Source organism: Leptosomus discolor, chromosome 1 (assembly GCF_034619465.1).
Source record: "Leptosomus discolor isolate bLepDis1 chromosome 1, bLepDis1.hap2, whole genome shotgun sequence".
Classification (NCBI taxonomy): Eukaryota; Metazoa; Chordata; class Aves; order Leptosomiformes; family Leptosomidae; genus Leptosomus; species Leptosomus discolor.
Genome location: NC_141391.1, coordinates 205,302,855 through 205,317,425, shown reverse-complemented (window position 1 = coordinate 205,317,425; position 14,571 = coordinate 205,302,855). Strand labels below are relative to the sequence as shown.

The window sequence follows — 14,571 nt, the reverse complement described above, 5'->3', positions numbered from 1 at the left end:
GCTCATTGAGTCTGGTAAATATAATGCACTTTTCATTCACGAGTACACTATCAATAGCTCCCTAGTAGCATCCACTACAAAGACATGCTGATAAATGTTGCAGAATCCTTTTTCTGGTCTTGTTTTAAAAACAGATGTATACAGTTGAGTGAACTAACAACTATCTTTCTAACCAACAAAAGGAAGAGAAAGAAAAAGCATGGCATAGAAAAGCTCAGACACATCACTCTTGAGTAAAGCCTAACAGAATACAATATAATACTAACTGAAAAAAGACCTTAAACTGGGAGAAGCTACCCTTCCACCATTTGATTTATCCTTTTTTTTTTTTCCAGAAAAAGAGGAACTTGTACCTAATTTATAAACAAACAGAATTAACTAAACAGAATTAAAAGATATCAGGCCCCATGACTGACTTCTCCTTTTAACTGAAAGAACCTGAAGAATACTAGGTTTTGATCTAGTCTCTTGAACCAAAAAGATGTACCAGTAGATTTTGTGAGCAATTAATGAACTTTATTAAATCTTTGCAATTTTGCAGAGATAAAGTGGATGGAAAACTGTTCCTGGAGCATAGCTGTCAATGATACACTATCAAATTGGGCAGATGTATAGAGTAGGGCTCTTTTTTCATCTGGGATTTAATTGTCATTTGGGTAACAAAACAAACATTAAGCAACAGAAAAGGATTCGAGGACTGTAATAGATTACAACTGAACATCAACAGCATCATGCCAACTAATGTTTTATTTATTTATGTTCCCATTAAAACGGGAAAGCCTGGATCAGGTGAAGGATAGAACAACTTGAGTGTCCAGAGGGAAAAAATGCTACTATATAGTGCAGGGAAGGGCAAAAATTACAGGGACAAAAATTATGAGAGTGGGCAGCAGGCAATTTTTTTAATTAGTCTTTTTTTTATTTTCATTCTGCCCAATCTTGTCACTTTGAGCATCTAATCCAGCTTCATGTCATGTTCTGTTGCTTTTTCTATTCAAATGGCCATTTTAGTATGTCCTGTGCTGCTTTAGCAGTAATAGTAGTGTTGTAACAAGGATGACATAAGGATAAAGGGAGAGGTAAAATGTACTCTGTTATCATCTGTTGCAAAAAAATAATAAGAATCTGCATACAAATGAGGACTATAAATTCAGACCATCTTGTTGAAGCTAGCTACTAGTAAAATATTAATTTTATAAAATTAATAGCTCTTGAAATGTAGACAATGTACATGACATAATATTCAATAATCTTTTGCTGCCTTTTAAGAATCAGATTACGTATACATGGTCTACAATGTGCTAATTAAAAATGAAACCAGTATAATTTATGGCATCTTAATGTAGCATTTATACAAGTAATATATTTATTTCATCACAGAAGTCCTAGACTATGTGGCTTTCCATAAAATTTATTAACATTATGCAGATTGATTTATTTCTAATGGCGTACGCTAGAAGAAAACAGCATATAAGAAAGGATTCACAAATCAAGAAATTAAATTAAAGTATTAGAAAAAAAAGGTCTTTATTTCAAGGACACAACAACAAAGGCTAAAAGAAGTGGAAAGTTCGTTTTATGAATGTATGACAGTCCTCTAACCAACAGCAGTGGTTACTGAGTTAGGCTGATGTCAACTTGGTCATAAATAAAAACACTTGGTGCAAAGAAGCAAAAGATGATGGACTGAGTGGCTTTTGTTCAAACCTCTATCCAGTTTTTAACATTTTTACCTAACCCACAATGCTAAACAATGTTACTATGTGTTATTAAAAATGAAGGAGAGTGTGTGTGTTTGACTTCTTGCTTTTTATATGTTTGACCATCTGCTACTTACATGAGAAAAATAGGACTGGCTTGACTGGAAGGTTTACTGCTAGAAGGGATATATCTGTTCTCAAATAAATCTTATAATATCATAAGGTGTCCCTTCTGGTAATTATTTGCTGCTATGCAGGCTGAAATGACTAGCCAGTAAACCAGAGATAATATGACACAATTCTGCTTCTGTGGAAAAATTGTGAAAGCTCTTCCAAGAAGCTGAAGCCAGTGCCAATGCAACAACCTCTGTGGTGACCAAAGTCATATATTTATCTCTGAATTATGTATAAAAGTTCAAGAAAGGAAAACAAACAGGTCAGTGGAAGAGAAGAAATGTGAATAAGTGATGAAAAGCAAAAATGACCTGGAAAGCACAAGTACAAACTATTAAAAATTATGGTAAGAATAAATGAGTCATAGTTTCGTTTTAAAAATTGACAAAATGACCAAAAGACCTCATTATGAAATCTTATGCAAATTGATTACTTCAGTTTTCCACTGCATGTTTTTTCCCTGAGCTGGGAACAACTTCTACTATTAAGGTTACCCTATATTTCCCATCTATGGTTTACAATGTTATCAGAGTTAAATAAGTTGGCCTTCAATTTGACATGTAGTATAACCACTTTGGAAAGATTTTTTGGGGGAAAAAAAAAAAAAAAAGAGCAAATTAATCTCACCATTTTCTAGAATAAGGCCAGAAAAATCTGTTTTCCCCATGAGTAAAAATAAGGAAAACAAAGCATAAATGTAGAATATCTTCCAGAATGTTGTACCATTTAGTTTTATTTTATCTGGGGAGAGGTGGGGGGTGAAGACATCTTGTACTGGGTATATGCTTCTTGTTGACATATGGAAAATTTCACTGAAAATCTATGGAAAAGTATGCAACCAGCTGTAAAACACAGTACTCCCCACAGTGCAGTTTCCATACTTTCAGTAGACTGGAGGATTTCTGTAAGGTGGGAGGTCAACTCTCTTTGAGAGTTAAGCTGTCCTGGACTTTTGCAACTGCCTTGGACTGAGAAGAAAGGGGGGTTGTGCTACAGCTCTACTGGAAGCTGTGGGTTTACCATATACTGGCACTGGACTGAAAGTGAAAATCTCTCTCCCTCCTGTATAATTCACCTGAATGCACAAGAGATTAGGGAGAGATTGACTGCACAGCTTCATGCTATGTTCAATATAATCTAATAGCAGGATTGGGAAAGGGCACTCCTATTTTCCTCCAGTACCAATTCTCACCCCTTTCTTTCTACTGGATGTAGGTCCAAGGCAGAGAGAGAGAAAGGTCTGGACTAGCAAACTGATCTGACAGATCCAAGCTTTCTGATCCAGAAAGAGCCCAAGGTAAAGCAACTTCAAGTAAGAATTTTAAGAAAAATATGAAATATGAACAAAGCCTGCTTATGATATGAGAGATGTACATGTTTATAATAAAGAGGGCAGAAATTGACTGCTCTCCATTATCACTGTGGGAAAGGCAAAAAGAAAGCTGCATTATTCACTCCAAAGGAAATCTGGGATTTAGGAAAATCTTTTATTAAGACTCTAGCAATGATGAAATGCTGGAAAAGGGTACTCAAAGAGATATCTCCATCAATTAAAGTTTTAAAGGTCAAATTAGACAAACATCTGCAGAGAATCTACTTCAGTGTAAATTTTGGATCGGACAATCTCTTAATGTCTCTTCTGGCACTACATTTTTAAGGATTCCACTTGATATGTATATTGATATCTTAAAAACTATGTTTCCTTAACACAGAAAAAGAAACTGGGTTCCAGAAGGGTTCTTCTATCAGCATCAGTTATTAGTGCCTCAGAAGCCACTTACTTGGATTTTTCCTGCAGCTATTGCGCTTTTCTAAAAATCATAATGCAATTACCTCTATAGCAAGAATACTACAGAAACAAGACCTCTCTATTCTCATTCCCCTTAAGGCCATGATCACTTAAAAAAAATAACGTGGTTATCTATTAAATGCACCATCCTCAGCAAGAATATGGCCCATGTATGTTTCTGCATCACAAAATGTTCTTACCAATTTGAAAAAAAATCAGAGAAGAAATAGAAAAGCTACAGATAGCCTATGGCAACAACCCTGAATTACTAACAACAAAATATACATTTCAGATTAAGTGATTCGGACAGAGTATGCACTGTTATAGATAGAGAAAGCTGGGATGTGTGGTACCTCATCTAAACACTGAAATGCAGGACTTGCTGTTACGTCAGCGGATGCCTCATCTCGGCTATAAACTGTTGGAGCCAGAGCACAGATAGGTTGCTCCTTCTCGATTTCCAATTCTGTGTCACTGGAACTGGAAATTTCTTCACCAGCCTTACTCATTGTTTGAAGTTCTAGGAAGTAACAGAAATACCAAAATACAGTTAATTGCATCCAGGGATATATATGACTGTGCAAGATAAATACGTAGTGTAGAGAACACAACATCAACGCAAGACCCACATTCAAACAACACAAGTCACAACATCAGCAAACTAGTTGGGTCTACAGTTATAACTTCATGGAAGACTTGTAAGAGGCTGCACTATCACTCTATCATTGTTTATTTTTAAAATCCTCTAACAGTTGTCTATGTTACCATCACATAAATGCTAGACAACATGCAAAACAGTATGTCTTAAAGAACAGGCACTGAGTAACAGGTTTAGGCTGGAAAAGGCCTCTGGGGTCATCTAGTCCAATCTCATGTTCAAAGCAGGGCCAACTTCAGAACTAAATTGACTTGCTCAGAGCTTCGACCAGCTGAGTTTTGAAAATCTGTTAAACTGGGGACTCCAGGCATAGGCAGGCCCTTATAAAGGAAACGCCCAGGTGGATGGGACTCCTATAGGTGTAACTGCTATGATCTTTTCTCTGTCATCAGGGCCAGTCAGCATGGGTTTATGAAGGGCAGGTCCTGTTTAACAAACCTGATCTCCTTCTATGACAGGGTGACCCACCTGTTGGATGAGGGAAAGGCCATGGATGTTATCTACCTCGACTTTAGTAAGGCATTTGACACTTTTTTCCGCAGTGTTCTTGTAGAGAAATTGATCTTGGCTTGGATGGGCATACGCTTTGCTGGGTGAAAAACTGGCTGGATGGCCAAGTCCAGAGAGTTGTGGTCAATGAAGTTAAATCCAGTTGGCGGACAGTCACGAGTGGTGTCCCCCAGAGCTCAGTACTGGGGCCACTCCTGTTTAACATCTTTATCAAAGATTTGGACAAGGGAATGGAGTGCACCCTTAGTAAGTTCGCAGACGACACCAAGCTGGGGGAAGTGTCGATCTGCTTGAGGGTAGGGAAGCTCTACAGAGGAATCTGGACAGGCTGGATCGCTGGGCCAAGGCCAATTCCATGAGTTTCAATAAGGCCGAGTGCCAGGTCCTGCACTTTGGCCGCAACAACCCCCAGCAGAGCTGTCAGGCAGAGAGGGACCTGGGAGTGTTGACTGACAGCCGGCTGAACATGAGCCAGCAGTGTGCCCAGGTGGCCAAGAAGGCCAATGGCATCCTGGCCTGTATCAGCAATAGTGTTTTCAGCAGGAGCAGGGAGGTGATCATTCCCCTGTACTCAGCTTTGGTGAGGCCACACCTCAAACACTGTGTCCAGTTTTGGCCCCCTCTCTACAAGAAGGACATTGGGGTGCTGGAGAGGGTTCAGAGGCGGGCTACCAAGCTAGTAAAGGATTTGGAGCATGTCTCGTATGAGAAACGGCTGGGGAATCTAGGGCTGTTTAGCCTGGAGAAGAGAAGGCTGAGGGGAGACCTTATTGCTCTCTACAACTACCTGAAAGGAGGTTGTAGCGAGGTGGGTGTTGGTCCGTTCTCCCTAGTAACAAGCGATAGAACGAGGGGAAATGGTCTTAAGCTGCACCAGGGGAGGTTCAGGCTGCATATTAGGAAGAACTTCTTTACTGAAAGGATTGTCAGGCATTGGAACAGCCTGCCCAGGGAGGTGGTGGAGTCACCATTCCCGGAGGTGTTTAAGAGACGGGTAGATGTTGTACTTAGGGACATGGTTTAGTGGTGTTGATAGAGCTAGGACAAAGGTTGGACTTGATGACTTGAAGATCTCTCCAGCCAAAACTGTTCTATGATTCTATGATTCTATTTCCATAAACCTAATCCAAGAATGTGTTTCCTCTTCTCTCCATCCAACATAAGCCCATGCTTCACAGTGTCCCTTGACCTTGCAGGGAGTAATTACATAGAAAAGGAAATCCTTTAGAGAACATAGAGATCTTGAGGACAAGACCTGGTCTAACTTGTGTGACTAATATCATTAAAGTTATTCATATCTCTAAGTCATTGCATGGCCATATTAAAAAAACAACAACAACGAAACTCCAATAAATAAACCCCAAAACCATGCAAAATGAGAAAACATGACAAAAAAATCTAAGGAGGTACAAAAATACTGGAAAAGAGTTATTCAGGTACCTCCTCATGTCAGAGCTCCTATGTAGTACTAACATTTCAGTTATGAACCAGGTGACATTTTCGGTACCTGTGACCTCTGCTAAAATAATATCACTCTGAAAAATATCCAAGTGAACTAATTCAAGAGTAGTAATAAAACCAGAGAATTTAAGCTGTATTTTGATCCCTAGTATAGTGTAGGAATCCTTTTTTTCCTTCCCCAAAAGAAGGAGATTTAAAAGAGGCTTTATCCTGAAGAAACCTCTTTCAAATTAGGTAACACAGTTTTTAAATAAATACACAGAGAGAGAAATAAAAGAAAGTTGGAACAAGTATTTTCCTACAATTGTATTTGAGAAAATCCCACTTTCATAGCTCTCATTTAGGAACAGAAATCCCTAAGATTCTTGCATTAGGAAAAGCTAGATCAAGGTTGTTTATCAATTACTTCTGAGCAAGATGAGACCTAATGTCATCAAGTTACTATAACTTCATGTAACTTCACTTTGTGTTTACTATCTCAGTCCAGCACCTGAGATTTATGTTCCCAGGCATCAATCATGACAACTGTCTGAGGTGTGTGAAAATGCTGAGATGGAAGAGGGAAATGGGAGGTGGAATACAAGGGGATACAATGCCCCTGGTACCCTGATCAGACAGAAATGTCCATCAGGTTGGTACTTGTCATTATATCAAATGCCAAATAATAGCTGCCAAAAACACCTTCTGGCATAATAGTATCTTAAGAGTTTTGTCAGTATTTTAAAACTCTTTGAATATACCTTTTGCATGAAGGCAGTATGAAACAAGACATAAACATTTCAAGAGAAAGATATAAGAGATACGGGATGACTAAAGAGAGGCAATAAGCATCTTACAGAGGGAAAAGAGGGGAAGAAAGACTTCTGAGGCACACAGAAATCTTGTCATGACATAGTGAGATAGGGGAGCCGTGGGGTATTTGTAGACCAAACCACAGTGGAAAGTGGAGACAGAGCATACATGGAGGAATTCAAGAATTCCTTCACGAGTTCACTGAAGTTGGCTATAGACAAAATGGATGGACAAATCAGTATCACAGTATTTTAGTTCAAAATTTAGGGAGAAAGATTGCCAGCTTCTACAAGTGTTCACCCAACACCGGCACGTCTTTCTAGATTACTTATTATACACAGTAACTATTATGCAGAAAACAGTGTATTCTGCTGTAGGACAAAGTCGTTACAAAACCCATATCAACTGCCAAAGATGCAGAACCCACCTCAAATTAGCCAGTCTTGACATCATTCAGCCTTTCACATAAAATATGGGAGACACTTCTCTTTTTTAAAAGAGAGCTTTAATAAAAAATATAAAAATATAAAATATAAAAAAAGAAAAAGGAAGTAAAACTGTAATAAAAATCAAGAAGAAATTTTGAGAATATTTCAACACTATTTAATGGGTTTCTCCAAAGAAACAGAAAGAGAAATTTTGCATTGCGGAGCCAGAAAGCTGACAGTTAAGAAAAATATAATTTCTTTTTATAATTGTGGTGGGAAAATGGATACAAAAATATTGTGGTGTGTGTATTCACCTTTTGAAAAGTCATTTGTCTACAAGGGCAGTGAAAATTAAACTGGCAAGTTTATGACTTTCTTCAGTGGTGTTTGGAATTCCTTTAGGAACACTTTGACTTTTAGAGAGATTTCAGCTGCTGTAGTTGCTTATGGAAAAAAAAGCAATTTCATGATCCCTCCTGGAGGAGTCAAAACATTGTGAAACCACTGTAAACATCATAGAAGCCAAGAAATAAACTCTGAAATACTGTACATAAACATGTATACACATTTATAAATAGAGAGCAATTTTTCATCTATAAAGAGTTGCTGAATATTTTAGCATATGCATTTCAGGTTTATGGCAGCTGCTGCTTTATTTGTTCCTCTAAACATAGTGGAAGAATTTAGACAAAAGGAAAAGCACAGTGGCAGAAACTCTAAGCAGAACGATGCCAAAACCTGAGAACTTCATGGGCATTTTTGATGTGTAGGCCTTTTTGTCCATACTTGTATGTGAAACATACAGTTGACGCCAGTCAGAGTACACTTCCTCACAGTACAGTAGTACAAAAGAATCCTTGCCAAGACTCCAATTTGCTGGGCAGGGAGAGAACAAAAACAATCTTCTGAATCTGAAAAGTTTATAATACTGTGTTAAGAAACAACTATAGACAGCTGAGACAGAGGAAAACAATTAGACAGGCTTCGCTAGTCTTCTTCTCCACTCTTTCTTAAGAGGGAAGGGAAACAGACTGTAACAAAAGAGATGTTCAGTTATGGAATATTAAACTAAGTTTAGCATTCTTCAATTACCTACTACATAATTAAATTTAAAATTTAGCCTATACAAAATTCATTATATAAAGTTCAAAGAGCAAAGTGGAAAATTTGTATTTTTGCAGTATCTGATAAACAGTCTAATTCAAATAGAAATGAAAGTTGGCATGATTTCTAAATCTGAAGAATAGTTAACAAATATGGATGTTTTCAAACTGTAGAACTGCAATATCACAGCCTTAATCCAACACACAAAATTGCACAGAAAGGGAACTACATGTCTGTTCTGAAAGCCAGGTCGAATCAGGTTGAGAATGGCCTTGTGAAACAGCTTCAGGACATCCATAATAATAAGGCTGAACTCAGATTCCCAAGACTAATGCCAGCATCTTTATTTCAGTATCTTTCTAGCAAACCCCAATGTTCACACACAAGTCAGTGCAGAATCCAGATAGGTGACACTTAGCTGCATTGACTATTTCCAGAGTGACAGATGCAGTAAAATTTCTTTCTGAACATGAAGTGATGCAAGTCCATTTATGAAGATGCATCAACTAGACAAATTAAGACAACACAAAATTTATAAAAATCTCTGTTGAGGGTGCTACACTTCAAGTGATTCATTAACATACACTGATGAATTCCTTTAAACTTTATCTTAATCCCTTGCATTTATAAAATTAAAATCATAGAAACATTTAGGTTGGAAAAGGCCTTTAAGATCATCGAGTCCAACCGTAAATTTACGGTTATCAAGTCCACCACTAAACCATGTCCCTAAGCACATTTACACATCTTTTAAATACCACCAGGGATGGTGACTCCACCACTTCCCCAGGCAGCCTGTTCCAATGCTTGACAACCCTTTCGGTGAAGAGTTTTTGCCTAACATCCAATCTAAACCTCAGGATATTTATCTACATCTTCATGCTACCTCCTTTTGTGCACATATCTTAAAAAAAAAAAAAATTACTCTGAAAACAAGGCAACTGACTTAGCATTTCATAGTGAATTAGTTGGAAATGATGTAACGTAGTTGGAACATCAGGATGGTGGTATCTAGTCAGATCAAAAGCTGATCTAGCTCTGAATACTTATAGACAACACCAGATGCCTGAGAAGAGACAGACGAATACACCAGTTGCCTGAGGAGAGATAGAAGAATCCACCAATCACAGTGTGGTGATGGTTCCCTGAACCCATCTTCTCTTCCCTTGAACTCATGCAAAACTTCCAGTATCTGCAAAATCCAGAGGAATGGAGATTTTCATCTTACCTCTGCACAATGTGAGTAACCAGTGCTTTTTATTTGTTTTGAATCTGGCTTCTTGATGCCACCTCATTCTTTTACTGGATGAGGCACTGAATAATCACCTTTCTATGCCACTAGTTTTTTTCTAACATTGTATCTTCATTTAATAATCCTTTTCCTAGGCTGAAGAAGCAAATCCACCTGCTGTCACTGGCATGAAAGCCCTTCCCTGTCTTCCACTGTCCTTGTCATCCTTCTCCAAAACTTTTCCAGTTCTACCATATCCTCTTTGAGAAGGGAAGAGATGAGAGCTACAGATAGTATTAATAACATAGGAGTACAATGGGTTTATTCAATCACACAGTGATCTTCTTTTCCTCCCCTAAAATTTTATTTCCTAATGCTTCTTTCCTAAAGCTTACAGCCTGTGCTTCAGCATGAAGGGGTGTATCTTAAATGACAGAGCTATGCCAACATAATGATCATTGAAATTACATCGTGTACAGTAAGGTATTATAGTATGCATGTAATTCAGAATGGATTGTTTGGTTAGACTGTGCAACCTCATAGACAACCTCACACTCCAGTGAAATGAGAGCACACCACTTACCTAAACTGCTTAACAAGTTCTGTTATAAGTTCCATTGCTTCCCCTTGTTTTCAAGACACTGCTATTTGGGATGGAATCACCCTGAGCCACACACAGACTTGACCTGCTGGAGTTCTAATCAGATATGGCTGAGATAGTGAGAATCTGAATTGTAAGATTTGCCACTTCCCCTTTCATGTGGTTTCCATGAGGAACTTAAATTTCCTCAGAAAATTTCTGGTAGTGTGACAAACAAAAAAATCCCTGAAATCCAAGCCATTGTGCACTCTGGAGACTGCCTCTCTCTGCCATGCGTGAGAAGAAATGGTTACCATAACTACAAACAGACTAAAATACTGAGGGGAAACCAAACAAAACATGCTTTGCCTACCCACTGAAACCTAGACATGCCTTAAGAACTAAGGTGGCCCAAGGAAACAGTTCAGAAATACATCACTGAAAAAAAAATACAAATTACAAAATTCAAATAAAGGAACTAAAACGGTGTAATACAAATATTTCATAATAGAAACACATGAGATTTTTTTTTTTAATTTGGAAAAAATCCTGAAGCCTTATGATATGGAGGAACTTTGATAAGTAGCTAGCCCTGAGTGCAGTGAACCTTGCCCAAACGCTGGATGTTAACTTGAAGTGTTCTTGCATCTGCAGGTAGAAGCCTCAGCCTAAGTGTAACACCAGCAAGAACACTCCTGCAGGGCAGCCCCATTTTCCTGAGCAGTGAAGTCACACTATTTCTTCATTACAATCACAGTGAAAGGGTGAACTTAATCCTGCCCGGGCAGACTATGTTTATTCCCTGTGGGCACCTGAAGCAGTCTGATCATATTCCGTGATTAATTCCAAATATAAAAGCTAGAAATAATGTGTATTTTAGAAAAAAATACATTAGAAAAATGTATTCTTTCTACAACCTCTCCTGTATATCCTTTTTAGTTCCTCTTCCCTTGAAATTTCTCTCTCACTTACCTTAGCCTAAAAGCTCGTCTAATAATGTTTTGGCTTTAAAAATTTATTCTATAATACTTTATAAGGTCTAGTTTTTGTTATCATTTGCATGAAATACAGGATACTCTTTGGCTTACAACAACACTGTAAGTAAATATCTGGCAAAATGGCTAATAAGCATTGTAATACATTAAGGAATCAGCAGGCCTCTTGAAATTTGAGCTCTATTTTAATTTTCATTCGTAAATTTGATAAAGCTTTCCTTTCCTGCAAGTGAGAACTCAGAAAATTACAGATAAAAATAAATCTCATTTTACTGTTGGACACTGCCACATGCCACAGCAGCTGATATGGGATCAGCTGGAACCCAAACAAGAGCCTGAAAACAAAACTGAATCAATATTATAGCCAAAACTTAGATGGCATAAGTAAAACATTAAAAACATGAGGTTTCATATGCATGAAGAGAGAAGAACTCTTCCTAGCAATTATTTTTTAACCGTTTTCTTCAGTATTTTTAACCGTACAAGTATGCTTAGACTGTATCTAATGAAAAAACAACAAACACCAAAAACCAACACAAAACAGTGACACATATATATACACCTAAGGCTTAAGCATCTTTGAACAGTTTCTTGAACAAAGTTCTCAATTATGCAAAACTCGACACTACTAAAGATGGTGCATAGCATAGTACAGAGCCCAACATGACAAACCTCTGCCCACAGGAGGAGCATCAAACACCGAGATACTGGGGGACAAGGGGGCAGCGGGAAAGCAGCACTAGCGTTTAAGAGGAGGTATGGGGCGATGACAAGGGACAGCAGCACTGCCTTCAGGAGAAGCGGGTGGCAGCGGTAAGCCCCAGCTAACCAAAGACCCGGGATTCCCGTTGAACAGGCAGTTAACTTAACAGTTACTCATTGAATTGGCTGACACCTAGTGGAATTACAGCACGTTGCACCACACTGCTTACGGTCTTGTAACTGTTTCCCTGGCAAATTATCTACCACTTAAATTTTGTATTTGGTCTCAAGAGTGAGAATTTTGTAGTGTTTTTTTCCCCAAACCAACTACGTCTGAAGACTTGAAAAAAAATAACTTCTGTCACCCATCATGTCCCAAGATACTTCTCAATACATTTTTGTCTTTCTAGAATTCTATTTTTCTATCCTGAACTATTATACGGCAGGCTGGTCCTTTTTGTGTTTCATCTAATGATTTTTGAGATTGAATAATGTAATCCAATGAAATAATGTAACTTGAAGGGCTTTACTGATGAATATGAATATTTATTAAACTTTCCACAGTGAAAATTAGAGAGAGACCAAAAAGCTAGGGCATCTTCTCTCTTCTTAGACACTCAGACCTCATTTCAGATTCATAAATCATAGAATCACTCAGGTTGGAAAATCCCTTTGAGATGATCAAGTCCAACCATCAACCCTACTCTACCAAGCACACCCCTAAACCGTACCTCCAAGCACCACATCTAAAGTACCTTTAAACACATTAAGGGATGGGGACTCAACCACCCCCCTGGGCAGCCTGTTCCAATGCCTGACAAATCAATAATCAGTGCCAGGCAGCGATAAAAATGGAGATGAGGCTAATGAGATTAAAAGAGCTTGATGACCAAGTATCATACTGAATGGCTTGCATTGTTATTTTTGGGAAAGAAGAAAAACAACACAAGGAGTGCAAAAGGGAGCAAATCAATAAAGTAGCAGGCCTAGATTTCGGTATTTCCTGTGTTACAATGTAGCTAAGATGATGCACCTTTCCATGCATGTTTCACTCATTATTGGCAGCAAACTACATCTAGGACAAGAACGCCGCCCCTGACTTTATGTCACCTATGCCCACATCCCCCACCTCATTTTTTTTTAGTTATTATACAATGATAATGGGGGCTATGAAGTCCATAAAAGACTTTTTAACTGAATTCAATAGTTTCCCACTTGTTTGTAAATCCTATAAGGACAATTGTCTCATGACATACTTGTACAGAATTCAGGAAGATATTTATTTGCCTGGCTTTAGAACTGCTAGGCTGTATGTTAAGTGCTAAAAAGCAGTCATAATAAATAACACGTTAACCAAGCTGCCTTGACAGAGAGCAAGTCTGGAGCTCCACAATACCACTTTTGAAAAAACTGGTTTTCCAGCACATTTGCCAAACTGCTTTCTTATCCTCCGAGCGAGGACATTTCAACACAGGCAGTCTCACTGTAGGCTCAAGCATAACAAAGACCAGGCTGTCCCCCAAAGCCCTGCCACTGCCCCCATCCCATTCCTCCTTTTTTCCCTACCTCCTCCTTGCAGGTGTTGCACCCTGTGCCTGCAAAGGCAGCTGCGTCAGGCCGCTGAGCCGGCCGAAACCCAGCCAGCACGGCTCTTCGCTTGGAAACTGACGCTGGGCTGCACCCCGATCAGCCCGAGGGGACCACGGAAAAGGCCCTTACGCACGAGGTGACACCACCCTGGGCCCCACGGAGCAGGGGGGAAGAAGATCGGCACCCAGGGACGCCGGCGGGGAGGGTGGGCCCCGGCCCACCCAGGACTCCACAAACAGCTGAGGCGGCCCCGAGGTCCGGGGCAGCTCGACTCACTTCCAGCCTCCACGTTGAGCCGCGGTTTTGCCGGGCCCGGCCCGCCGCAGGGGCCCACCTGTGCGGCCGCTGCCGACCCCGCCTCGCCGAGCGGCGTCCCGCGTTCCCATGGCGACACCGGCTCGCCTCCTTTGGCCCGCCTCAACCGCCCCTAGCCCTCTCCCTCACTTCTGATTGGCTCTAGCAGACCGCCCCCTGCCCAATAGAAGGGAAAATGCTCCACCTTCCCCCTTCGCTGATAGGCCGATGAGTATGGGCGGGGTGGACCCTCGTCGGCGATTGTAGTTCCTTGCGCGCGCTGGCGAACTACGATTCCCAGGAGGCTGCTCGCGGGCTGGCGCACGCTGCCGCCGGGGCGCGCCACAGCGGCCGCCGCCTGTTTACCAGCCGCCCCGGTGCCGCTCCCCGCGTGCAGCTGCGTCACGTGACCTGGCGGGGCGGGGGTAACGGCCGCCCGCCGCGAGGAGCGGGTTCCTGCTCTGCTCTGCTCTGCTCCGCTCCGCCCCGTCCCGTTCCGCCTCAGGGGGCTCCTTCCGCGGCTGCTTCCGCGGCTCCCGGGGCCGGCGGCCCCGCCGGGCGGC

The 14,571-nt window shown here is 40.3% G+C and overlaps 1 protein-coding gene across 1 annotated transcript in view; it reads right to left on the bottom strand.

The window, feature by feature from the left end:
- CCDC146 (coiled-coil domain containing 146) overlaps nt 1–4,172 on the bottom strand; it is a 66,053-nt gene extending 61,881 nt beyond the window's left edge. Inside the window, 1 exon segment of the mRNA XM_086462424.1 lies at nt 4,017–4,172. Within this exon segment, the coding sequence (XP_086318550.1) occupies nt 4,017–4,172 (156 nt within the window).
- Nucleotides 4,173–14,571: the final 10,399 nt, after the last annotated feature.